The sequence below is a fragment of the Prionailurus viverrinus genome, chromosome B1, assembly GCF_022837055.1.
Source record: "Prionailurus viverrinus isolate Anna chromosome B1, UM_Priviv_1.0, whole genome shotgun sequence".
Classification (NCBI taxonomy): Eukaryota; Metazoa; Chordata; class Mammalia; order Carnivora; family Felidae; genus Prionailurus; species Prionailurus viverrinus.
The window spans coordinates 72145388-72173190 of record NC_062564.1 but is presented as its reverse complement, the minus strand read 5'-3'; the positions used below and the strand labels follow the sequence as shown (position 1 = coordinate 72173190).

General features: G+C 38.9%; 1 protein-coding gene across 1 annotated transcript in view; it reads left to right on the top strand.

The window, feature by feature from the left end:
• Window positions 1-253: 253 nt before the first annotated feature.
• Window positions 254-27803, top strand: part of GUCY1B1 (guanylate cyclase 1 soluble subunit beta 1) — a 47514-nt gene continuing 19964 nt past the window's right edge. The window contains exons 1-4 of the mRNA XM_047856548.1: window positions 254-387; window positions 1076-1149; window positions 17860-17960; window positions 19442-19560. Coding sequence (XP_047712504.1) covers window positions 385-387; window positions 1076-1149; window positions 17860-17960; window positions 19442-19560 — 297 coding nt within the window. The 5' untranslated portion in view covers window positions 254-384. The remainder of the gene's footprint in view (window positions 388-1075; window positions 1150-17859; window positions 17961-19441; window positions 19561-27803) is intronic.

The following is a 27803-nucleotide window of genomic DNA, read 5'->3' as shown; positions in this document are numbered from 1 at the left end:
CTGCAATCTTCCTCACCCAGAATTCATGCAAGAAGCAAGACTGGAGCTTCTCCGTCGTCATTGTAATGGCCTCAAATAAAAAAAACCTTGTCACCAGGGCGGGGGTTGGAAGGCACTGGAGCGCAGCAGCCCTGCGAGCAACCGAATTCCCTCCTCTGTCGCTGATTGGTTGAAAACTGGGAGGCAATGACCAGCCTCCAGCGGCTCGACTCCTCATTGGCTGCGAGGAGGTGGCAATCAGGGCCGGCCCAGGCGGCTGCGCCGCTTCCAGCTCTATGCTGCCGCCGCGGTCCTGTTGCGCTGTCGCTGCTGCTGCCGCCACCCGGGTCCCTTCGGCCGTGCCTCTGCGTGGGGGCTGCCTCTTCGGCTCCGGTCGCAGACACCATGGTGAGTGCTTCCAGCCGGGTCGGGCTGGAACATCACACCGCGCTGCGCCGGGCCTGGTTGCCCGAGGGAGCCGGCCGCGCCACCGGAGCTCGGGCGGGGGCCGGGGAAGCGCACCGTGGGTCGCAGGAGCCGTCTCGCCTTTTTGCCTCTGTCCAGGGCGGGGGGGGGGGGGGGGTGTGGTGGTGGTAGTGGGAACGCTGGGGGTCGCGACAGGGGCGGTGAGTGCCTTTGCTTCTTAGGGGAGGGTCCGCCACTCTGCATCGCGCAGCGACTCCCCAGACTCGGGAAGGGGACGTGCGGCTGAGGCGCGAGGGCTTCTCGGCTCAGGCTGACCCCATCAGTGTGAGTGGCTGAAGGTCAGTGGCGGGGAGGTGCCGGGTTCGCGTCCCCGTCGCCACATTTTCCCGGATGCCCGACTTGCCTCGGACTGGTGACAGGTGAGTGGAGGGGTAAGAAGGTGTCCAGGCGGTGGGGCGGCCGGGGACGGAGAGGATCTGCCCTTTATTGGGGCGGAGGTGGCGCGCCTCGGATGCCCCTCTTTAACACCGAGTACTCCGAACCGAGCGGAGCCACGGGGTAGGGCAGAAGGTTAAACCAGAGCCGTGGCAGCTGAGACTGCAGCCTCGCCCGCAAGCCCCTGCCCACCTACTGCGGGTCCCTGACGCTCAGGTTTCCCCTGTCCCCGCAGTACGGATTTGTGAATCACGCGCTGGAGCTGCTGGTGATCCGCAATTACGGCCCGGAGGTGTGGGAAGACATCAAGTAAGTGACTGGCTCCCCTAGCACGGGCTCTGCGCGCGCGCTCGCTCGCGTGTGTGGGGCGGCGGGGGCGGGGGGGATGGGAGCAGTGTCGGCGGGGGTCCCGGGGCGGCCCCGGCGCTGCACCGCGCGCCTCGCTGCGTCCTCCGCTTCCTGCCTGGGTCGTGGGCGCGCATCCTCGGAGATGCCTCCGGCCGCCGCTCCCGGCTGCAGCTGCGCTCCCACGCTCCGGAGCTGGGACCCGGAGAGGAGGGGCGGCCGGGGCGGGGCTGCGAGGGCGAAAGCCAGGCGGAGGAGCCCCTGGGGTCACCGCGGCCTCCCGACCCGGCCTGAGCGTGGGAATGCCCTGCCAGCGCCGGGGCGGTTCCGGAGCTCTGCAGGCTGGGCGACTCCCACGCGGAGTGGGGCCCGGGGGACCACTAAGGCTTCCGCGACGTTCAAAGAGCCGGAGGCCTTAGGAACTGACGGCAAACCTGGACTCCTTTATGATTGACACACCTCGCAGACCCATAAAACAGCTGAGCCTTTTTAGTGTGCAAAAACTCAACTTCTCTTGAGACAATTTCTTGAGCAATTGAATCAAGTGCATTTATTCATTTGAAATGAAGTAAAATTGGAATGTTTTTTTTTTTCTTTCATTTTCTCAAAATTTTGGTGTCTACTATGGCGAAGGCTGCCTCGCAGGAGAGCATCCTCACGCGGGGAACCCAGTACTTGGGCTGTGGACCGAAATACCACAGCCACCTGAAACTTTAAACCTGTTGGAACAATGGGTCATCTCTGCAGGCATGTTAAGCATTTTGATCTAACAAAATTCTCTCTCTTTTTCTTCTCTCTTATTCTGGTGAAATTTGCACTTAACTTGTATGGATGGGCACAACCAACTAGATAAAGCAAAGCCATATACTGTATGTGGGTTTTCATTCTGGAACACCAATCTGTCACATCGAAATGGAGATACAGGGAGTGATTACCTGGGTGGGCAGAAAAGAACAAACACATTGTTATTCCTTACATTCATTTCCTAACCTCACTGATTTCATTTTGTTATATCAAGTGGGTGATGCTTTCATGTTCCCCACCCCCCCCCCCCCAATATATTCCAATCATTAGCAATCAATGCTAACAGGTCTTATTATGCAGTCACATGATAATGATTTCTTTTAAATACCTCTTTCCATGGAAATGGTCAGGGTTAAATATTAAGCACTAGAATGCAACTTTTCCCTTCCTTGGGTTTGTATGGTTGAGCATGGGTTCATGTTCCATGAGCCATTTCTGTTACTCACAGGGCTCATTTACATATTAAGTAGAGAAGTGGAGATTTGGAAATTATGGCTTAAATCAAATGAGTATTTAGGCACTAAAGCTTACTTTGGGATTTGAATCTGTCTGCCTTATTAATACCTTTGTAATTTTTATTTTGCCTGGTAGAGTTACAGAGAAGGCAGACATCAAAAGCAAGATTTTAAACAGTGTAACTTAGTATAGGGTTATTTTTAAGCCCCTTTCTTTGTGAATTTATGAAAGCATCATGCATGTCCCCACAGGTTTTCCCACCCATAATATAGAAATCCCCAAATTTCTGGATGAAAATCCTACGACAATATGTTTAAAATTTTGAGAGCACAGTAAAATCTATCATGGCTAAATAGGCATTATGTGTTTTAACCAGATTTAGAGTGTATGTCCTAGCCATTATCAATTTAAATCACTGCTAAATACAAAGATGAAAAATTACACTTTAAGAGGAATGTATCAGCAGTTTTCAAAAATTAAATTATCAAGTGATTTGTTTGGATTGGCCATATTTTCCCCAGAGAAGGTCAAACTATCTAAAAATATTCAAACTCCACTGGTGTGAGAACTTTGTCAAAGTAGGCTAAGAATATTGTTACATTCTACTTTACAAAACAATGCATTTTTAATTACACATCAGTATCCTTTGACTCACTAATTTATCTTTATTTCTGAACAGTATTCTTAACCCATTCAAGTGTTAATAACTTAAATCATTCAAAATGTTTTTTTCCTGGTAACATGAAACAAACCATATGGGTGTGTGTGTATATATATATATACATATATATGTTTACATCAAGAATTATGTACCTCTGCAAGAGGAATACTATTAAACTAGTGTTGTAGTGCAGGTGTTAACTTTGATTCTTTTTTTTGTCTGAGCATCCCTTTTGTTGGAGACCATATTGTCTTGGGTACCATTTAGTATCTGGAATAGAGAAGATTGTTCAGTTTTCTGTGTTGAGAGGGATTAAAGCAGCTCATTGGTTTCCAACCCAGTCAGCACCTCTGAGGGGTTACTATGCTCTCCCTGGAAGAGTATTTGCTTGGCACAGCAAAGAGATCTCACTTCCTGGGGGCTGGAGAGGAAAATTTGGAGCAGCTTAACTTAAAAATGCTCCTTGGGAGATTCTGATGCCTCCTCTCAACTTCATCCTCTTGTCCAGGAAGGATCATTGCAACCAATGGTACAAGACACTTTCTGTTTTAACTTTTTATGAAAAACTAAATCTGTGATTTGTTGTGTGTGTGTGTCTCAGTAAGTACCAAACGTCTCTATCTTCCTCTTTGGTCTTTTTGAGAAACTACATAAATTGATGTTTATAGAAGTTATATATAACACTTTTTTTTGTTTAGTAGGAAATGGCCATATATCCTCCATGAGAAGGAATACCAAACATTTAATGACAAATAAAACTCTAAGTTACAGATTCCAGACAGAAAATTTTAAGCGGTAGGAGCCAAAAATGCTTCACTGTAAACTCCATATACACTTACACTCTTACCAATCATATAACCATTTCACACAAGCTTTAAGTTCCTCTTTTTAAGAAAAAAAATCATCTAGACTAAGGATCAGCAAATGTTCTCTTAAAGGTAGTAATATATATATATATATATATATATATATAATATATAATATATAACTATAAAGATAGTAAATAATTCAGGTGCTGTAGGCTAAGAGTCAATAATGAGGATATTATGTAGGTACCTATATAAGTGTTAAGATGTAACCATCTAAAATGTAAAAATTATTCCTTGCTCTCAGACCAGACAATCCAAGGGGCAGTGGGCTGGATTTAACCCATTTACTAACCTCTGATCTAGACCATAAATACATATGAAAAAGCAAAAGAGACCTCTGAATCTACCTCAAATCTTGTTTTGTTGGTTTTTCAATTTTCAGATGGTCTTTTCTAGAAGCCATGGTTCCAAAGTGATGAAAAAAAAAAATAATCATGATTTCAGAGAAAACAAAGTCAGGATATACATAATAGAAGAGCACCTAAGCACTCGATTTAATTATCTCTGTTATCCTTCCATCATCCCTGGCGAAACAGATAATTGCATCAAATTAATGGGTGCAAATTTAGATTGACCTAACTTCACTGAAGCATAAGGATGGATTCAAAACACTGGAAAATCTAAGATGGTTGAAAGTATAAAAAAACAAACCAAAAAAATACCTAACAACTAATTATTTTGCCTAGAGTTGAGTGGTCCAAGGAACGAATTAAAAATAGATTGGAGGGGCGCCTGGGTGGTGCAGTCGGTTAGGCGTCCGACTTCAGCCAGGTCACGATCTCGCGGTCCGTGAGTTCGAGGCCCGCGTCAGGCTCTGGGCTGATGGCTCTGAGCCTGGAGCCTGTTTCCGATTCTGTGTCTCCCTCTCTGCCCCTCCCCCGTTCAGGCTCTGTCTCTCTCTGTCCCAAAAATAAATAAAAAAACGTTGAAAAAAAATAAAAAAAAATAGATTTGAAATTCGCAAGTGCTATATGGTACATGTCTTATCCCTTCTCTGTTTCACTAAAAGGTATGAGATAAATATTTGGATCAAAATTTTGGTATGAGATTTGAAAATAATGTAATCGCGTTGTTAGTTGATAACATGTTGGAGCAAATTCCTCTAGAAGGCTGTTGATCATCTTGAGTAAAGAATTTGTGTATGTTTAGTATGGTTTTATTTGATGTAGCTACAGCAGGGCAGCATACTTTTTCATTCATTGATTTATTCCTTTTTTCATTCTCTAGTTAAGCTTATTTTTAATGAACATAGTGTAGTCCGTCAGGCACTGAGGGTAGAAAAGTAAGATGTGCTCCTTTGCTTCAAATAAAGTCTTATCATACTACTAACTCTTATCAGAGTTATCAGGATATTTTCTGCCTGTAACTCAAACATAGAAACATTTGGACCTTCCAGTTTTGAAATTAATGTATCTAGTTGAATTTGCTAGTCACAAATCAGTCATTATTGTTCATATTAGCAAGTTTTTGCTATCAGCTACTTATGTGGCTTTTCCCACGTTGTCTCAACTATCCAAACCTCCCTGCGTAAGAAAACATTATACCTACTGTATACAGTTGTTGTTATAATATGCTGAAAACTGCCTGAAAATGTTTAACACAGATTTTGAAAAGTAACTGCTTATTAATAAATGGTAGCTATTATTAATTTTACTCTAGAGCCAGAGTTTTTTGACTCTTCTCTTCCCCAACTCACCTGAAAGATAATGAAGTTCTCTTTTGAGTAATAGTAGGTCATTGAAGTCTACATAGACTAAATGTTCCCTCATTGGTGTAGATGAGTCACTTCACTGTCACTGTCACTTGTTTTTCTCTTTTGTCCATTCTGTGCAACTGAGACCAGTTCTTTAAATTTGAAGTGCCTCTTAGACTCTATTCTTCTTGCATTCTGGTTCTTAGAACTTTCTTTTGTGCCGCGCGAACAGCACCCTGGTTGGGTTCTGTGTGTCAGGCTTGTCCCAGTCTCTCTATTTTGCAGATCAAGGGAAGACTGTTACTTTCATTATGCTGGTTTTCTGCTCATGTCCCACTTTGGAATCACACTTACATTATACTTTTCTGGTTCCCTCTCCCCTCATCCCTATGCATTGCTTGAAAGAGTAGCAGCAGTTTCTCCTTATCTATTTTATGAAAATAAATGAGAACAAACAAAAGAATGCACCATGTTTTGCCATGTTTTAATAGATTTTCATATTCATTGAGGCCATATAACTAAATTTCTATATCATTCTGACCCTTGTTCAAGTAGGTTTTTATCTATTAATGGTACTCTATATTATAAAAATTGTTTAAAACTTCCAAAGTCCTTTCCTCTATGCACTTTCAGTTGAGTGCTGAGATAGGAAAAGCCCTTTCCAGCTCATTTTTTCCCTGCTTTATTGAGATATAATTGATACATAACACTGTGTAAGTTTAAGGTGTGCCAGTGTGTTGATTAGACACATTGATCAAGCGTGAAATGATTGCCACCATAGCATTAGCTACCACTTCTCTCCTATCACACAGTTACCCTTTCTTTGTTCTGGTAAGAACATTTAAGATCTACTCTCTTAGCAACATTCAAGTATATGACCCAGTGTTATTAGTTATAATCAACTTGTTAATCTTACAACTGACTGTCTTCCCCTTTGCACACTAGCTCCCCATTTCCCCCACCCTCACATCCTGGGAACCACCACTTTGCTCTGTTTCTCTGAGTTTGCCCTTTGTAGACCCCACATATAAGTGAGCTCAATGTTGTCTGAGGCTTGTTTTTAATGATTGAGCTGAGTTTCCAGAGGTGAAATGACTGTCCTGGGGGATTATATGTAGGAAGCTGAAAGGTCAGGACTCCAATCCTGCTCTTCTGGTGTCAGTTTACTGTTTCTCTTAAGATAGAAATAGGGGCAAATATAATATACGTATAAAAAGGAAACCATATTGTCATGCCTAGAAGCTTCTTCAGTACAAATAAACAAATTAATATGCAGGTAAAAATGGGTAAATTTGATCATTGTTAGGATTGAGACCTCCTTCTGTAGAAAGACCTGCCAGTCACCCCGAAAGATAGAGGTAGGCATAGTGCATGAGCTGATAAGCTCACTAGCATTTGAAGTTATTCTTGCAGGTGGCAGTAGATGTCCGTGTGTGAACCCCTTCGCATACCTGCCAGTGAGCTCTTTCCATAGGGCTCTCCCAGAACCTGGACCATGTCTGCTGAGCAGCCAGGTGATAGGCCAGGTCCTAGCCTTATCTTGGGGTTTTTCTTTGATGATTTGAAGTATCCCCCTGAAATCAAGCCAGGTTTTTGTTTTACTTGAGATACTTGCAAATACTTTCTGTAATTTTCGAGAATGAAAACGAAGCATAGAGACATATTATTTAATGGGGTGTCTCAGAGAAGGAGCTTCGCACGGTAAAATCAGAGCCAGAGGCGACATTAGAAAATCTGTATTCTCCCTTCTAGCACACCCAGACCTAGTTGTGGCAGATGTTAGCTAGACATTGCTGCTGTTCGCAAGGAGCGATGTCCTTTTGGCTCTCTCTCCTGTCCACAGGATAAGGGACTTGAACACATGCTTCTCTTCAGTGTGTTGGAAAGCAGTAGGTATGAACTGATAGTGTGTGCACATCAACAGGAAAACACACTTTAGGAAATCTGTACAACTGGCCCAGTTCAGAGGGTGACAACTCAGAAGACATGAGTACTTGCAGCTTCTCCATCTGCTTCTTTTCCTCCCTGTTCATTAAAGAGGAAATGGTGGGAAAATGGTGTTTTCGTGTCTAGTAAAACGGAGCACCTTTTTTATGTCAAAAGATACTGAGGTCTGCTCAGCAGACATGATCCAGGTTCTGGGAGAGCCCTCCAAAAAGAGCTCACTGGTAGGTATGTGAAGGGATTTACACACCGACATCTATGTCCGCCTGCAAGATCTTTCTATTCCAGGCACAGGCAAATATTCTGCAGTATTTTTTGTATCTCTTTGTCACTGTGGCTATGGGTCCATTGCCTGTTCTGATCTGCTTGCCATTCATTGTTGAATCCTGAAATATTAAATTGTTGCCTTCTTGGAATTCTTTGTGATCAGTTTTCAAATCACTCAAACATAGGGACCTTTCGGTCCACAGCTCCCACTTTCAGCGCTCAGCCTCAATGGGCCAGTTTTCAGTTCCTGAAAACCTTGAATTTTATGTGTGAGAATAACACCTGTGCTTAGCAGTTCTCATCTTCCCTCTCCCTATCCCCTACCCATAAAAGGAAACATCTTTCAGCCTTGAGATGGCAAAACAAATGTTACCTCTTTTTTATTTCTTTTTTAATTTTTTTTTAACGTTTATTTTTGAGAGAGAGACAAGAGGATGAGTGGGGAGGGGCGGAGAGAGGGAGACACAGAACCCACAGCGGGCTCCACACTCTGAGCCGTCAGCACAGAGCCCGATACGGGGCTCAAACTCATGAACTGCGAGATCATGACCTGAGCTGAACTCAGACGCCCAACCAACTGAGCCACCCAGGCACCCCAGAACAAGAGTTACTTCTTAAAGGAAAGCTTCTCTCACCTCCAAAGCTGATTTTTCTTCATAGTACATACCAGAGTTTATGATCATGTATTTCTACTATTGGTTAATGTTCGTTTTGTGTTAGTAGATTCTAGCCTTTGTAAAAATTTCCTAGGGAAGAGCCTGGTAGATTGTTGTCCTTTTCTTCTCTCTCTTTCCCTCTGTGTATGTGTGTACGTGTATGTATATATGTATATTTATAATCCTTCACATTTTTAATTTCTAAAGAGTAGAACACATACATATTCACAGACTTTTTTTCTGTAACCAGTATTTATTATGTCAGAATTTATGTAACCAGAATTTATTATGTCACAATTTTTTATGTCACCATTTAACACAATATAAGCTCTGTTGAAATGGACTTTTTTTTTTTTTTTACATATCAGCAAGGCAGAAGATAGAGCAGTATATTATAGCATCTCCTTTTGGAAGAGTCAGAGTTCTTCTATGTCATTTCCCTGTGTACATGGATATAATGAAACAATTAAAAATACTGCTGTTGGGTTACCAGTTTCATATACCAAAAAACAGTTACTGGATTGGATTCAGGACAAGAGTGAATCCTTTCGCAAGTGTCTAAAAGTCGGGTAGATGTGGCGCTGTTTAAAGTCAGTGCTATAAACTGTAGATAAATGTTTGTAATGCCAAAATTAAATGTAAAAACCAGATGAGAATGCTCATCAGGTCGTTCAGTTGTGAATGTAACAGCTCATATATATTGCACACTTACCATTGGTTCCTCAGTCACAGTCCTAAGTGCTTTATACTCATTGTGTCCCCTAATCCTTACAGCCACTGTAGACAATAGATTTGTTCATTGTCCTGATTTGATAAACAAGGGAAATAAATGAGTCTTCAAGACTTTAAAACGCTGTCTCAAATCCCTCAGCTGTTAATCATCAGAGCAGGGACGTGAATGCAGGTAGGCTTGCAAGAATCACGTTACGTGCTTTTCCCTAAAGAGAAGGACCTATGACCTTCTTTCCAAAGGAAGCCAGTTTAGCATCGTCATTGGCCAGATGCATGTGTATTAGTACTACTCATTTTTTGTTTTGTTTTCCTGGACTCTTCAAGCACTTTCACGGGTGATTTAAGCTATGACTTTCTTAAAGGTGGTTTTATTCACCAACTCGCACATCTATTGCAGAAAGTCAGAGCCTCAGAAATTTTGAGCAACCTATTTATCTTAAAAGAGCTGTGACTCTGCTTACAAGGTGAGTTAATGTTGAAGGGCACACAGAGGGATCTAAGTGAATTCCTGGGTCTGATGAAGCTACTGAAAAGGGTTCATGTGAGACGTTTGTGGATGTGTCTTCAGAATTCAGGCAGTTACTAATGAGACTCTCATTAGACTCTCATGGCAACTCGTACAAAGGAAAAAAATTGCAATTATATATTAAGAATGATGTCACTTTGCCGCCATCTGTGTCACTCTTGACTGCATTTACTGTTACTGTTTACAGTACTCGGATGAGCAAACACCTTGACTTCAGGAGGAACCTTTACTAACTGCAAGAGACTCCAAGCAGAGAGCTGTCACTGCATTTAAAGGGTCTGTCTCTCCCTGCGGTAGCTGCCTCAAACCAGTTTCTCTGGAGATTCAGACTTAGTGGGAATCAACTATTGAAAATTGAGATGTCATTAATACTTCACAGCCACTCAGAAAAAAAACAATGTGAATTTTTAACTGTTTAGATATTATATATAGTTACCTGTGTGTTATAGTGGGAGATTTCAATTTTAGTAATGGTTGGACACCATTCAGCATTTATGATGTCCTTACAGTGCACTAAAATAGACCACCTTGGGGTTCATTGTCAAGACAACATCTACGGTCCGTCTTTTAATTAAGCATGTTCTGTCATGATGGTTTTTAAAGGTTCAGTACCCCTTTAAACTGCCACTGGTCAGTTTGCTTGTATCATGTATGCTGGCCTTTTCCTTCTGAGACCAGACCCGATTTTGAGGCTTTATTTTCCAAATGCCTGTATTCAGGGTCTACCATCACAGAATACCCGTTTCCATACCTCTCTGGGAAACTTCTGTACCTGAAAGCCAGGTCCCTCTGGCATACTAAACTTATCTGAAAAGTGTCTCACAGCAGGAATTCAGTGACCAAATACGGATTCAGGTTTTGTATGTTCCCATTTTACAGTTCAGGAATATCTCCTCAACTCTGCTGTCAGAGCAGAGCCCGCTCGGATCCTCTGTCTCCCTCTCTCTCTGCCCCTCCCCTGCTCGCACATGCTGTCTCTCTGCCCCTCCCCTGCTCGCACATGTTCTCTCTCTCTTTCTCAAAAATAAATAAACATTTTTTTTTTTAAAAAGGAATATCTCTTTAAGTATGGAGCTATGAAAAATGCTGCCTGGATATTTCTGACAAATTGTGCGCCTACTCTTTAAAAATTAAATAGTAGTTTGAAAACAAACTGTTTACTTTTGCCAGTAACGTTTGATTGTTTGATTTTTAGTACGCAGTTTAGAAACATGAGAGGGAAATGTGTTTAATTACCCCATTCACCTCTTTTATTTTATTTATTTAAAAAAAACATTTTTTTTAACGTTTATTTATTTTTGAGACAGAGAGAGACAGAGCATGAACAGGGGAGGGGCAGAGAGAGAGGGAGACACAGAATCTGAAACGGGCTCCAGGCTCCGAGCTGTCAGCACAGAGCCCGACGCGGGGTTCGAACTCACGGACCGTGAGATCATGACCTGAGCCGAAGTCGGATGCTTAACCGACCAAACCACCTAGGCGCCCCTCACCTCTTTTAAAACATGTACAAATTTATTGAGCACAATGCTCTATTCCAGGCACGTGGGTTAAGCCCCAGTGATTAAAAAAGCAAAAGGTGAAAACCAAAACCACAAAACACCATAATAAAAATACCTACTATTCTTTTGGGGAAAGGCAATTAGTGTAAATAAATGATCAATTTAAATTCCAACAAATAGCCATTTTTAAAATTAAGTGGGAAATTACTACTGGGAAAATTTTTCATGTACACCTACTTAATTTTTAAACAATTATTGTGGCTACAGATACATCGAATATGATGATTTCTCATTTCATCTCCAGGTGAGAAGAGATAGGACTTATTTGTTTTCAGCTCTTTGAATTAAGAAAACTTACCATCTAGGGGTGCCTGGGTGGCTCAGTTGGTTAAGCCCACAACTTCGGCTCAGGTCATGATCTCACGGTTTGTGGGTTCAAGACCCGCGTCAGGCTCTGTGCTGACAGATTAGAGCCTGGAGCCTGCTTCAGATTCCTTCTCTACCTCTCTCTCTGCTCCTGCCCTGCTTGAAGTCTGCCTCTCTCTCAAAAATAAATAAACATTTAAAAATTTTACAAAAAATAAAAAAAGAAAGAAAACTTACCATCGAATCAACAAGAAATTAAGTATACCTTTAGTTTGACTCTTTTGATGCTAAATCAAAATTCCCAACATTTGGTTGTCATTTCTTTCCTTCTCGTCTTCCACCTGCCATTTTGTCTCCCTCCTTCAGCCCTCCTCCCTCATCATCTTCAACAGCTAGACCTCTGTTAGCTGGGTGTATTGGGCATTAAGTCGGTGGGAAACACTATTCTAAGCTCAGTACATAGGTTAACTTTGCCAACCAACACAACTCCAAGTAAGTACTGCTGTTCCTCTATTTCACAGATGAGGAAACCAAAACCCCAGAGGTGAACTTGGCCCAGGTTAGCGCAATTGCATGTGGGAGTAGCTTAGCTGGTGCTTTTGCACACCATGTGAGAAAACACCATGACTTACCATACAGATGGAGCCAAATGGGCTTCTCTCTACCTAGGTTTACTTGTTAACCAAAGAAAATACCTTTTTTTTTTTTAACTTCATCAAACCTCATTTAAGCCATTTAAAAAATGAGCCTCTAACTATGTCTTACTATCAGCTGACTTCTTTTATTGAGTAATACACTACTAAGTAGAAAAATTTAATGCTTAATCCAAACACAGTTCTTGCGTATACAGGTAAAGATAACACGAATGCCTGCAAGGTATACTATTTGGAAATAGGGGAAGACTATATTCTTTTGGGGTCATCCAAGCAATATTTAAAATAATAGGAAGCAGGAGGATGTAATAATACAAACTAGGATATATGATGATAATAGTTCTGTTGGTTGCCCTTTGATAGATGAGCACTACCGAATAAATTTTAATTCAATTTACTTCTGGTTTTATATGATAGTTGCTGTGATCTAAAAGTTATTGGGAAAAAAATACTTAGTTTTTGAGAAAATTTTAAATTATGTTTCCCGGAAAAGCCTGTGTTTTTTTCGCATGTAAACTAAATATAATTTTTCAACTAAATATAATTTAAATAACAGAGAACTACATAATTGCTTTGTGTATGCAGCAGTTTAAACAAAATTAAGGCTCAGAAAATATATTCTGAAAGATAAGTGAGTCTTGAAAATTTGGGTAGTGTACTTGGCTGAATTTGGATAATGTAGGCACAAAAGAAACTCTATCCAGAAAATAAGCCTTAAATATTGTTAAATGTCATATCTATATACTTGATGCATCCTTTACTTTTGCTTTTATGAAAAAAGCTAGAAACTTAATGGAGATTTATGAGGTGAGGTCATATTACTTGAATTGTATAAATCGTTTATGTAATCTGAATATCCTCTTACTTCCCAGCTTTTCTCACGTTTGTTGGTTACCCTCTGTGGTTGTAGGTAGCTAGTGAAAAAACATCTCCAAAACCAAGGAGATAAGGTCAGAAGGAAGCCCATTGAAGCTTCCTTCAAAAAAATAGTGGCAGACATATCTTGGAAGATGTTTCTGAGATATATTATTGTCACATCTCTGCATCCTCTGGAGGCTAAATCATTTGACAGTATAAAGTCTGAACAAATATAAATTTGTCCAGAGGTTAGAAGAAAAATAGTATTGAGAATGGAGACACACTGAGCAAGCATTTCTAGCAGCTTCAGTGACCCTATTGCCTGAAATTAATTCCTTTGCATATTATTCCTTTTGCACTGTAAATTCTCCTGCTCAGTCTAATGTATTAAACCATTTTGCACTAAAGTGTCTGTGATATCCCCAATTCACTTTTCCCCCAAAGAAGGAAAAAAATGAAGAATGAGCTCCAGAAGGAAGGAAAATGGGTCCGGAAAGATTAGGTCATGGAGATCAATTTTACCTGCTAAAATTTTGCTTGGAAATTAACTTCTCCAAGGAAACTCCTCATAATCACTGTATTTAACAGTGCATCCTTCCTCTTCTTCCTACATCCTTACTCTTATCCTTTTATCCTAATCTACTTTCTTTTGTAGCATTTATCACCTCATGATAGATGATAAAATTTGAGGATATGTTTATTGCTCATTGTTTCTGCCAGTTAAAATGTAAGCTCTGTGAGGGCAGGGATCTTTATTTCCTTCATTGATGTATCAAAAGTACCTAAGAAAATGCCTGGGGAGTAATAGGTGCTCAAATATTTGTGGCAAAATACCTCCTCCTGGGGCTGGGGGTGGGGAGAGTAATTAAAGGGCCACCCAAAATTCCAAAAGATTTCTAAAATAAATGTAAATAAGGAATTCTAAGTATTTTAAATAATTAATTAGAATTTAGTGTAACATTTTTCAAAGAAGATGATGATTTCCTTCCATGTACTACTGTTTAATTTATAGTTCAGCCTCCCTCCAGGGAGCATGTGGGTCTGATCACTTCAGGAAGTAAAACTTAAAAGATAAGGGAGCTTATTTTATTAAAACAAGAGAAAGGAAAGAAGGAATGCATTGACTCATGGTTAGGGGATTTCTAGGGAAATGGCCATTCTTCTATTTTATGAAGAGAGATTGAGTATACTGCTTATACTTCATTCATTTAACTCTTGTTATAGATTGGTGAGTGTTTCCGAGAAAGTGAGTTTATTACAGAAATTTACGTCATTTGATTTACCCCATTGGAAGAGGGCACAGTGAAAACATAAATTAATTTATATTTTATTATATTATATTTAATTAAAACATATCTATATTTTATTAGAATGCCCTAAGTTAGAGGCTTCAAAATTCTTTTTTTAAACATTTTTTTTTTTTTAAGATTTTTTAATGTTTATTTTTGAGAGAGAGACAGAGTGCAAACTGGGGAGGGGCAGAGAGAGAGAGGGAGACACAGAAACCAAAGCAGAAGTAGGCTCCAGACTCTGAGCTGTCAGCACAGAGACCAAAGCGGGGCTCGAACTCACGGGACTGCAAGATCATGACCTGAGCCGAAGTGGGACGCTTAACCGACTGAGCCACCCAGGCGCCTCTACATTTCTATTTTTTTTTTGAGAGACAGAGAGAGACAGAGCAGGAGTGGGGAAGGGGCAGAGAGAGAGACACACACAGAATCGGAAGCAGGCTCCAGGCTCCAGGCTCCGAGCTGTTAGCACAGAGCCCAGCGTGGGGCTGGAACCCATGAACCGTGAGATCATGACCTGAGCCGGTAGGATGCTCAACCAACTGAGCCACCCAGTCACCTCAGAGCCTTCAGAATTCTAATCTGTTGAGCAATGCTATTTTGTAATAAAATGTCAGTGGCAAAATGAGAAAAATTAGGCTATCTGTATCCTTCAAATCAGCAATTCTGTTTCTAGGAATGTATTCTATTTTTACATAGAAATATAATCAATTAGCTACAAAGGTAGGCATCAAAACATTGTTTATACTTGCAAAAAATAGAAGCAATCTAAATACATACTAAAACTTCGGTGTGCCTACACATGCAATTTTATGCAAAGTATAGAAATATATTTTTTGACATGAAGAGATATCCATCAAATACTAAGTCTAAAAAGGAGATTTTAAAGCAGTTTAATCTGGTCCGTGTTATACATACAAGTGTATTGAAACATGAACAACTCTAATATAATATTAGCAGTAGTTCTCTCGGAATAATGAAGGATTTTTAAAAAGTTTTTCCTTTCCTTATTTTACATTTTTACACAATTAAAAATTATAATGTGCAAGACACATAATAGCATTTATCAAAAGGTAAGTCAGTGGTTGTACATTGTATCTTCATAATTTGGGGATATTTCACTGACTTCTGGTATTAAAAACACTTAACGGTTTGGAACATGTGCTTCTTTTATTTAATAGCTGTGCATGTTCAGTAAAAGGAAGATTTCCACATCTTATGTACAGCTGTGTAATTTTTTGAATATGTAGACATAAGAAGCCCTATTGTCATTAATTATATATATATAATATGTATGTATAATAATGTGTGTATATATGTATGTGTGTATATATATAATAATGTGTATATATATGTGTGTATGTATATATATATATAATATTATAATGTGTGTGTATATATATATACACACAGACTCCTCAACAACTTAGAACATACTTCTGCATACTGTCTCTTACAGTGTAGGTGTTGGGTTATATTATTGCTCTTGTTTTTAAAAAGTGAGGGTTTAATACGCATGTGCTTTGTGTGATTTGTCCACGTTTATTCAGCTGGTGAATTCCAGGCTCTGAAAGTCAGATTTTCATACCTACCGAAATCAGGCTCTCTTGTTTCGTTTTGTCTTTTACATGCACTGTTATGCATAACTGTAAGGACACATGTAGTATACTATGAAGAACACAGGGTACTTTTTAAGAATAGCTACATCCCACCTGGACCTAAGACATGCCACCATTTGGAGCTTTTCCCCTGAGCAGACACTGGTATTCCAACCATGAACAGCAGCTGTGATACAGATTACAGCAGCTTCCAGAGAGAGAGAGAAGGCACTATGGCCTGCCTTGGCAGCGTTTCAAAAGGAGCTATTTGAGCTACAGTGTTTCATGTTCCCCTGATGACAGTGGCTAGTTGGTCTTGCATTCTTCTGGCAGCACACAGGGATTTAGAGGAATTGGATTGGGAGTCAGATTGATACCCAAGCTCCACGTATTTTTGTGAATTTAGCATTGGAAAAGATATCTGCAAACTTGTCAGCTCTCTTCTACAGCTGGCAATGTTGTGAATAATAGATTTCTCCTTTGGACATGTGTTTGAGAAAATAATCCAAATCCTATCAAAATAAATGTATTTATATATGACAACTATTAAAAATGAATGAATACTCTATATATTTTGAGCTACTGCATGTAATAAGCTAAGGATCTGTTAGCAGATTTTATCAGTCCACTTGGCACCTCAAACGTGTTTAAAACGTAACTCTTGATCTTACCTCCCCTCACCCACACCCCTCCAGTCCGCCTCCAACGGCCTGGCCTTTCCCAGTTTCCTGTTGGTGACAACACCCTTCCAGTTTCTCAGGCTACAACCTCGGTGTCATCTGTGTGCCCTGCCCTTCTCTCACACCCTGGATCCAATCCATCCGTAGATCATGTTGGATATGCCTGCAGAATATATTTCATCTCGACCACTTCCTCTATTCACTGCTTCCACTCTGAATCAAGTTACCAGCCTTTCTCGCCTGGGTTTTGACAGTTGCCTCCTAGCTGGTCTCCTCACTTTGTCCTAGACCCTTCTGGTCTGGTCTCAATGCAGCAGCACAATTAAGTCCTTTAACCTACGTCAGTTTGTCTCACTGCTCGTATCACAAGGGCCAGAATTATCCATCTCTTTCAAGTAAATGTCCACCCGGCCTCCTTGTTACCACTCTGACTCATTCTCTTACAGTTACTCTGCCCCCCACCTCTGTTCCAGGCACGCTGGGCTCTGCTGATCTTCAGACACCCAGACTGCTCCTGCCTAGCCTGCTCCACCTTGCTCAGTGGCTCAGTCCCAAAGCTTCTTCAGACTCTGCTCAATTGCCAGTATCTCAGTGAGGCTTCCTGGCTTTTGTACTCAAGCTCCCTCCCCCCGACCTGTCTTTATTTTTCTTCACACTACTTGCCATTATATGTTACGTATTAGTTTTATTCCTGTCTGTCTCCCCTCCTAGAATGCATATGTTGCAAGAGGTCATGTATTTTTGTTTGACTTGCTAAAGGTTCTATCCCTAATCCCTGGAACAATGCCTGGTACATATAGGGACTCAACAAATGTTTGCCAACCATTTGTTAAACCAAAACTTATTTCTTGATTCTGTTTACTATCAGGTGTTGCATTGGGCATTACTATATACATGTAAGTCTTGCTAAAATATGCTTAAATGTATCATTTTAATTTGAGGAGGGGAATGTGAAATAATCCCTTCTTGAGCACTAGACTTTTAGGCAAATGACATTGATTTCAACAAACTTGCCAAAAATATCCTAGTTCAGGTATAAAACCATGGTTTATGCAATCATTGTAACTGTGGTAGCTACTCTTTTATTTCAACTTTTTTCCCGTCTCTTGTTTTTGTTTTCCAGAAAAGAGGCACAGTTAGATGAAGAAGGACAGTTTCTTGTCAGAATAATATATGATGATTCTAAAACTTACGATTTGGTTGCTGCTGCAAGCAAAGTCCTCAGTAAGTTGAATGTGATGTTCGTTCTTTGTCTAAGTTACATGTAGAAGAAGCCCAAAGGAATACACAAACCAACATCCCATTGTATAGTTATGCAGGTTGTACACTGCACAATGGTGGAGGGAAGGCCCAGGCTACACTGAGACCCAGTTTTCTTTACAAGCTCTTTGGAGAATGGAGAAGCTCTCTGCACCCCCTCACAGAAAGCCATCTGTTGGGGGAGGAAAAAAATTATTACACTTAATGTAATAATCACTTTAGTTTTGGTGTCAACAACATAGTAATTACAAAAGGGTAGTATGCGGAAACTGTCCTCAAATCTCTCTTGCGATCATGGATTCTGTTAACTGTTGGTAAAGGAAACAAGAAACTGAGGTCTATGCCAGGGAAAGCTCATACAAAGTAGACAAAATTTAAAAAGAGCTTCACGGAAAAAAAAAAGTTGATCTCAAAGTTATTGACACAGTGCTTAATTTACAACCAGGCTACAGTTTGGGTAGAATAAAAAGATGCTTTTTAGCTTTGCCAACTGTGAGTAGAAGAGCAAATGTCTATTGCAGAATACAAGAATTACAAAGAAAGTACAGTAAATTGTTAATAATAAAAATATTCAGCCTCATTAGTAATCAAAACTGAAAAAAATCTGAAATAAGTTTTTCATACAAATTTGGCAAGTTTTAAAAAATTGAATGTTTAGTGTAGTCAAAAGTAGAGATAAAGGGGAAATTGCACACATTTTTCATGTGATGGTAAATTAACACATTGTAGAGAATAATTTTGCATCATTAGTCAAAGTCTCTTAAATAAATCTACAAACCCTTTGGGAATTTTTCATAATTATTATGTTTATTTGCATTAAGATTTATGTATGTTTTCACTTCAGGATTACTTGTATTATCAAAATTAGAAAAGTCTGCATTTTCCATAAGAGTGGATTGATTAAATAAATTGTTGTGTTCCTGTGTTAATGAGATAGCAATTAAAATTGATGTTATAGAAAAAAAATTGAAGATTTTAGGAAATATTAATAATTGAGCACTAAGAAAGAAGAGAATATTGGGGGACACTATATGCAACCAACTTATTAAATATGTGTATTTACCTGAAGAAAACCATTTTTCACCACAGAATGAAGTCATGTGCATTCTTGATGATTTTCCTTCTGTACTTTGCAGAAAAAATAAGTTAATACATTAAATATCTGTTTTAAAAAGCTAGAAATTAATTTAGTAGTTTCTCGTGAAAGCTGAGAAACTGATTATTTTACATATAAGTACAAATTGACACTGCTTACCTGTCAATGTGTTGTCTTCAAAGATTTCATTGTATTGTTCAGGCCATTATTTTCTCTTGTAATCTATGTCTACTTGCACAAAAATTGAGGATGTTTTGACTTTACATTACGCACCTATTTTCATTCTTCCCACTAACAATATTCTAGCTATAATATATTTTATTGTTGTTCTCTCAAATCTATAAAATAGATCTCAATGCTGGAGAAATCCTCCAAATGTTTGGGAAGATGTTTTTTGTCTTTTGTCAAGAATCTGGTTATGATACAATCTTGCGTGTCCTGGGATCTAATGTCAGAGAATTTCTACAGGTAAGCGATTTGAGGTCCTGTAGTTAAAAGTTCTGAGTTAGGGATTCTTAAGGAGAGGCTTTAGAATACTGTTGCTCAGCCAACTAGATGAGAGTTGTCTTCCTACCAAAATGGAATCATAGTGACTTTTTCTAATTCATATAAAATTATGGTTATTGGGTAGTCTTGAATACATTTTAGCATTTTTGTTTCATATTTTTTCTTTAACTTTTGATTGCTGATCTTGAATATTCAAGTTGTAAATTAATGATCTCTGAAAATCTCAACATGGTCTGTTGTGATCTGTTTCACTGCCTCCTTTTTAATGGTTTGTATGTACTGGTAATTGTGGTTTTATGTTTTAATTTTTTTTTTAAACATTTATTTATTTTTGAGACAGGAAGAGACAGCTCATGAATGGGGGAGGGTCAGAGAGAGGGAGACACAGAATCTGAAACAGGCTCCAGGCTCTGAGCTGTCAGCACAGAGCCCGATGCGGGGCTCGAACTCAGGGACCGTGAGATCATGACCTGAGCTGAAGTCGGCCGCTCAACTGACTGAGCCACCCAGGCGCCCCTGGTTTTATGTTTTAAATGTATATAATGTGGTCTTATTTTCTCTTTTAAGGCATTCCTAGTTTGTATAGCATAATTAAATAGTACATCAGTATCTGTGAAGTTCGACCTGGGCTCAACGTTGAGGAGAAAGCACCGTGACTTTCAGGAGCTTTCAAAACAAGTGTGAGAAGCATTGCTCCCAGTTACATATTAATTAGCCTACTGTAGAAAGGAAAGTAGGAACGCTCTTCCAAAGTTGGTTTCAGGTGAAATGAAAGAACTAATGTCCCCAGAGGCCTTTGTCTTCTATTCTTGTTTAAATTACCTTAAAATTTTTTACCAGTAAATTACACATTAGATGAGAGACTATTTTTGGATTGACTGCCCTATTTTAAGCACAGGAATTTGTAAGACCCTCTTCTTGAAATGTGTTAAGGTTGAAAATTATGTGGTTGTTTGTAAAGGATATTTCTACACCAGCTGCTGAAGGCAGCCAGATCTTGCTGGAAAATGATGTCAGTGCAATACTAGCTGAACCAAAGCCCAGTTTTGAGGGAATGTAAACTACTTTCAATCCAGCTGCATTATTGATTTAACAGCCAAAATAAGAACTTTCGTGTTTAATCAAAATGTCTGCTGTTTACATAGTGACATTTTTCTTACAAACTTAAAACAGCATTAAATCAAGATGGAAACTGGTTTGCAATCCCCTGCCATGGATTTACAGAACTACTGGTGTCAAAAAAAAAAAAAACCTGCCACTTCCAAATGAAGTCGCTGCCAGGAGATTTTTAAATTAAACTTTAAAAGGCTGTATGTAAATGAGTTATTTTAAATGGATTAAAGTTTGATACTTAAAGTTTATTGGGATTTTGGATTTTTGAATACATAATTCCATTTTTTAATACTTTTGTTGCCTTTTGGCACCTTACTAGCAAAGTTTCAATTTGTGATTCCTCTGTCTTTTAACTTTTGTTCTCAGTGGCCACATCTGCATAAGGAAACAACTATCCAAAGGATCTTAACAATTTTTTTTTTTTAACCTTTATTCATTGACCTTTTGCTAAATTTGTAATGGCCCAGGAAGGGAGCAAGCAGCCTATTGGTGCGTTTCTCCAGGTTCTAGAACTGTACCATCCAATAGGATAGCCGCTAGCCACATGTGCCTAATATGCATTTGAAGATTTTTTTTTTAATGTTTATTCATTTTTGAGAGAGACACACACACAGGTGTGAGCTGGGGAGAGGCAGGCAGAGAAGGAGACACAGAATCAGAAGCAGGCTCCAGGCTATGAGCTGTCAGCGCAGAGCCCAAGGCAGGGCTCAAACCCATGAACAGTGATACCATGACCTCAACCCATGAACCATGAGGTCATGACCTGAGTCAAAGTCAGACGCTTAACCCACTGGGCCATCCAGGCGCCCCTACTACTATATTTGAAATGTGATGTGGTATGTGCAAAATACACAGGAGATTTCAAAGGCAAAAAGAATTACTAAAAGAACACAAAATAGCTGATAAATATTTCATATAAATTACATGTTAGAATGATAATATTTTGGGTATATAAAGTTATATAAAATATATCACGAACATTAATTTTGCCTGTTTCTTTTTTCTTTTTTAAACATGAAGGCTATAAAATTGAATATTACACATGTGACTAGTATTTGTGGCTTGCTTTAGTGGCTATAATTGCTTTTTGTTTCCACTGGACAGTATTATTTCAAAGAAGCCTAGGTCCCTTTTCCTCAAATCAGTAGGCAGCTTTAGTTAACATGTCTTTAAGTTGCACATGATTTTGTCTCCCAGTGTGTGAAAATGAAGAAACTAGAAAGTTAGAATATTGTGAAGTTTTCACCAATATTATATATTTTTTATCTAATTCTTTTTTTCCCTCTTTTTCAAATTGCATATCTTAACAGCAAATTGAATGTACTAAAATACTCCTTTTCTTAAAAGTAGGTATTTAACTTATGATTAGCCTATTTCTATAGAAATTTTAAATGAATATTTTTATTCTGTGTAAGTGATTATAAAATAAAGCAACTGATTTCAATAAATTTTTTTAAGATCCTATGAAATAAAGCCACTGATTTTCATAAATTGTCTTCAGATCTTCATTCACATATAAAAAATTTACATTTTTTGTTACATAAATCAACAAAACATTCGTTTTTGTAGACTTTAATCCTTCACCAAAGAGAAAGATAAACTGGGTCTCATTTTAAAGAGAGTTTAGGGGCACCTGGGTGGCTCATTTGGTTGAGTGTCCGAATCTTGCTTTTGGCTTGGGTCATGATTTCACAGTTCATGGGATCGAGCTCTGTATCAGGCTGATAGCAAGGGGCCTGCTTGGGATTCTCTCTCTTGCTTGCATGTTTTCTGTCTCTCAAAATAATAAATAAACATTAAAAAATAAATGGAGTTTAAAAACTCTTCTGTCTTTTTCACCCCCTGATTTTAATCAGTAATCAAATCCTTAGAGTCTGTTTCTTAAATACTGTATTTTGAGAATTCTACCACTTTTTTTCATTTCCTCTACCCTTCTGTGGGAGCTGTCATTCTCTAGAGATTGGATGGGTTACCTGGCCTCCCTTCAAGACTCTTCCAATCTCTTTTCCACTCTACTGGTTTTTCTGAAATGCAAACTTTCTCATTATATTATTTTCTTGCTTAAACCCTTCAATGCTTTTCAGTTACTCACTGGAAAATGTGGAAAGTACTTAAAGCAATTCAAACTACTTACATCCCCTATCCATCCTTCCTCTTCCTTTCCCCCAGCCTAGCCAAACAGAATTTCCTTTAGAATCTTTGTTTTTATCTTTCTGTCTCTATCCTCTGAGTTTTTGCACCTGCTCTTCCCTTTGTCTGGAGCACTGTTACTGATACTTTTCATCTAAATAAATCTTGTTTTTCTTGCTGGTCAAACTACTTGTCCAGGAAGACACCACTCCTCTCTCCAATCTCTGGCCTCAGGGCAATTGCTGTTTCCCATGTTTTCATGTTTCTCAGACTGTATTATCATTTCCTGTTTGTTGGGCTGGAATGTAAACTTCATGGAGCCAGAGACCATGTATAATCTCTTAATGATGGTATCTCCACAGATACAGTTGTATCTGGGAAAGAATAAATACCATTTTGAAGATTGAAGAATGAAGGTTTGCTTGTTTCCACAAAAATAGGAAGCGAATGCAATAAGAGCTCAAGATTAATTCTTGTATTAAAGATAAAAAAAAACTCATTTTGAGGAGACTCTATAATTTTATTTAGAGATGAGTTATAGTTTGAAATGTCCATCGCATGTGGACAGGGCAAATTAGTGTTTATTAATTAACATACAAGTTACATTATTTATATCTATGGAAACTTATAAAATGATCATCCTAATATCTCCATTTGGAATTCCCAGGCAACAGTATAATAGCTACTGGAATTACAACATGGGAAATCATTTGGCCATGCCTTAGGCTGGGCAGCCCTGACAATTCATCATGGTTCTAAAGAGGATGTCCTTGGAAGTTGTCTGTCCTCAGCCTCTCAATTGTACACATTATTAAGAATTTAACATATATTCTATTTTTGCTTTTCTTGAAATAATTTTCAAAAGTTTTGAGTACCAGGAACAGCATATAATAAGCAATCAATAGTCTTTGTTTTTGTTTTTGTTTGGTTATTGTCAAGCTGGCTAACATACAGTGTATACAGTGTGCTCTTGGCTTCAGGAGTAGATTCCCATGATTCATCACTTACATACAACATTTAGTGCTCATCCCAACAAGTGCCCTCCTCAATGTCCATCACCCATTTTCCCCTCTCCCCCACCCCCATCAACCCTCAGTTCTCTGTATTTAAGAGTAATAGAGAGTCTTTGAATGTTAGAATTAGTTAATTCTGAAGTGTGTGTGTGTGTGTGTGTGTGTGTGTGTGTGTGTGTGTGTGTGTATTTGGCTCAAGCTATTTTATTCAGATAATTCTTCTTCTTTATAGAAATATTATATTTAAGAACACACTGAATAGATATTATCTGTCTTTTAGTTCCAGAAAAATGTTTCTGATGTAAATTCTATCATTTCCTTTGATTAGTCAATTGAAACAATTTAATGATTTAAATTTAACAATTTAAACAGTTTAAATAACGAACAGCTCTTATTTAAAAGGCTTTTCTACTAATATCAAATTTCTGACCCTGCTTATCTTTTGTGCCTCCAAATTAAATTTTAAAACTTTTACACCATGCTTATTTTTAATCTACCTCAAGACTTAACAAAAAACATCTAAAACTACTACATGGGTAAGTATAGGGAATATTTATTTATTTATGTTTTTCATTTATTTTTAAATGATTATTTCTTTTTTGAGAGAGAGAGAGAGGAGAGAGAACACCAGTGTGTAAGGTGGGGGGGGGGGGAAGCAGAGGAGAGAGGGAGTGAGAGAATCCCAGGTAGGCACCATGCTGTCAGTGCAGAGCCCCACAGGAGGCTTGAAGCAGGGTTCAATCCTGCAACTGTGAGACCGTGACCTGAACCAAAATCAAGAGTTAGAAGCTTAACCAACTGAGCCACCCAGATGCCCCAACTGAGGAAGCATTTTCAGAAGAAACTTTTTAGAAACATTACACTTCTAAACATTACATAGTTTGGAATTGTTTTTCTTTAAATCTCCTGTGAAACCATCGATTTGTGGACTAGTGATAAAAGTAGATAAACTTTGGAATGTATTATTATCCTTTAGGTGATTTAGTAAATGGAAAGAAACATGATTTATCAAAAAGAGATGAACGAAAACAGGAAGACATTTTTAATTTTGAATTGTGTACATGTTATTTGAATATGTTGTCCTAAAAATAAGACCTTATATCAGCAAGTTTTTCTTCTATTCTGCCATTTTCTTATTCTTAAATTAAGAATAAAACACGTAGTTTCATGCTGCTACTGTAGTAAATTTCTATTTGAAGCCTCTACTGTATTGATTAAAATACCACAGGAGATATGTAGGATTTGAAAGCTTCATTAAAAAAAAAAAAAAGAAAAAAGAAAAAAATAGCTAGTAAGGAACATCCAGTTTGACAGCATTTCCACTTAATTTATGCTCTTCTTACTTCCAGTGTCCTGTTTGCATTATTGTAGATCGTATTTTTCCAAAAATCACTGCATTAATATCTATGTCACATGCTCCTGTGCAATATGATTTTGTCACTCCCATCAAGAGGTGGAATTTGCCTTACCTTGAATCTGGGTTGGCTTTAGTGATTATTTGACCAATAGAACATGGCGGTATTTTGATACTTCCTAAGCTTGTTCATAAGAAGTCTTTAAGTTTGGGGGCGCCTGGGTGGCGCAGTCGGTTAAGCGTCCGACTTCAGCCAGGTCATGACCTCGCGGTCCGTGAGTTCGAGCCCCGTGTCGGGCTCTGGGCTGATGGCTCAGAGCCTGGAGCCTGTTTCTGATTCTGTGTCTCCCTCTCTCTCTGCCCCTCACCCGTTCATGCTCTGTCTCTCTCTGTCCCAAAAATAAATAAACGTTGAAAGAAGTCTTTAAGTTTGCACCTGAGTGTCTTGGAATAGTTGCTCTTAGGATGCTCCCTCCAGGACCCCAGCAGCATGAAATGAGAAGCCCAAGCTACATGGAGAGGTCACGTGTAGGTTGTCAGCAGCGCGAGCTGAACTCCCAGCAAAGGGCCAACAACCACTGTCAGTCTTTTGAGTGATCTATCCTGGGAAAACAGCCTGGTAGAGTATTATGATGACACCATCGCCAGCTTCATCTGACTCCAACCCAAGGACTTCCTGAGTCCAGAAAATTGGCAGAACCGTGAGAGATATATTATTGTTTCCAGCCAATCAGTTTGGGGTGCTTTGACATGCAGGAATGCATAATTGGGACAGCACTCTGCGTATTGTTTGCCTCTTTATTTTTTATGTCTACATAAAAAAATTACTTTTTATTTTCATTACTACATATATGTACACTTATATACATATTAATGGATGAGTCAAGAGCTTTGAATAGGCCATGTTTGATAAGGATAATATATAGCCTTGGGGAATGAAACCCAAGTCAATCTATAGCACGGCTACCAATTCATTCTCAGTGGTGTTACATTATGATTACATACATTATATATTCTTTACCTCCCTAATAAGTTTACAGAGGTAAAATGAAATTGCAATGAGCATGGAAAGCTGCCAGGGTTGATTATTGAAAAATTAATAAATTAATAAGTGAGCAATTTGCCATCTTAGAGGTTAGCCACGATTGAAATTATGAGCTTGCTTAAATAGGCATCGGAATCTCAGTTGAATATCAAACACATATTCTGTTATTGTCTTCTGGAAACACCGGTTCCTTCCCTAATTTTGGTATGCTGGCAGTTTCACTCATTCATTCGGTTCATATATGTGAATGTTCCTCTACAAGCACCTCTGTTCAAGCTGTGATGGGATTTTCCTCAAATTCATGTTGGCTCAAGGTTTTGGCTTTTAAAGCACAACGCTGTGCTTTGGCCAGCCCACCAGGAGCAATCTGGGATTGATGACAGATCTAAAATTCTTCAATGTTTGTGCAAAATGCTATTTTGAGAAATCTGAGGATTTTCCTGAACAGCTGTGAAATTCTAATACTTCCCTAAATTATTTACAATATTTCTTAGACAAAAATGCACCATTCATTTTATTTTTAACTTTTGAATTTCAAAAGGAACTTTTTCTCAACATCTAAAATGCCAATTTCTTTAAACTGTAATTCTAAAATTGACAAGTAAGGGAAGATGAGTATTTTAGAATTGTAAGATATTTTTTCTCTTTGAGTAATTGGTATATTTCTTCACAAAATAACCAGGATTTTTTTTTAAACATGAATTTAAAAACAGTAGAATAAGTGAACAATTTAGGCAGGTAATTTTATGACTATTTGTCTTTTTTTCTTTAATTGAAATATTTCTCTTGAGAGGATGGTAGTGATAATTATATGTAGTTTTAAAAATATTACCAGTGAAATAATTTTAGTGACTCTGATAACAATTAAAGAATTTTTTTTAATGTTTATTTTTGAGAGACAGAGAGAGGTTGGAGGAGGAGTAGAGTGAGGGAGACCGAGGACCCGAAGCAGGCTTTGCATTGACAGCAGAGAGCCTGACACGGGGCTTGAACCCACAAACTGTGAGATCATGACCTGAACCAAAGTCAGGTGTTTAACCGACTGAGCCACCCAGGCACCCCTAATTTCTTTTTAAATAGACCCTTACATTGTTTCTTTCTAAAAAGATTCTCTGTGTCTTTCCAGTTGGAAGGCTGCATCGCAGGAAGTAGCACCAAGAGGCAGGAAGAATATCATTAAAAGTGTTAACTTTTTACTTGTTCTGATCTCATGCTGTTCACACCCCAACCTTGGTTCTTCCCATTATACGGGGTTGAGTTTTCCACTTTATTTAGAGCCTGCTTGTTTGAATTTTTTTATGTTCAAATTCTAAAATGACTTATTCCTTATCAAACTCGACAAAATTTGTTGCAAATTGCAGGCTGTTTGTAACAAATGGTGTTGGTCGTGTTTCTCAGAAGTGTAAGAAGCAAAATCAATGGAGATACGTTATCTCATTTTCCTTCCTTGAAAAAAGAGAGGTTTGAAATGACTGCTTTTTAAGATTTCTTCCCATTCTACACTTCAGTAATGTTCTCAAATAACACAGGCAACTCCCTTTTCCACCTT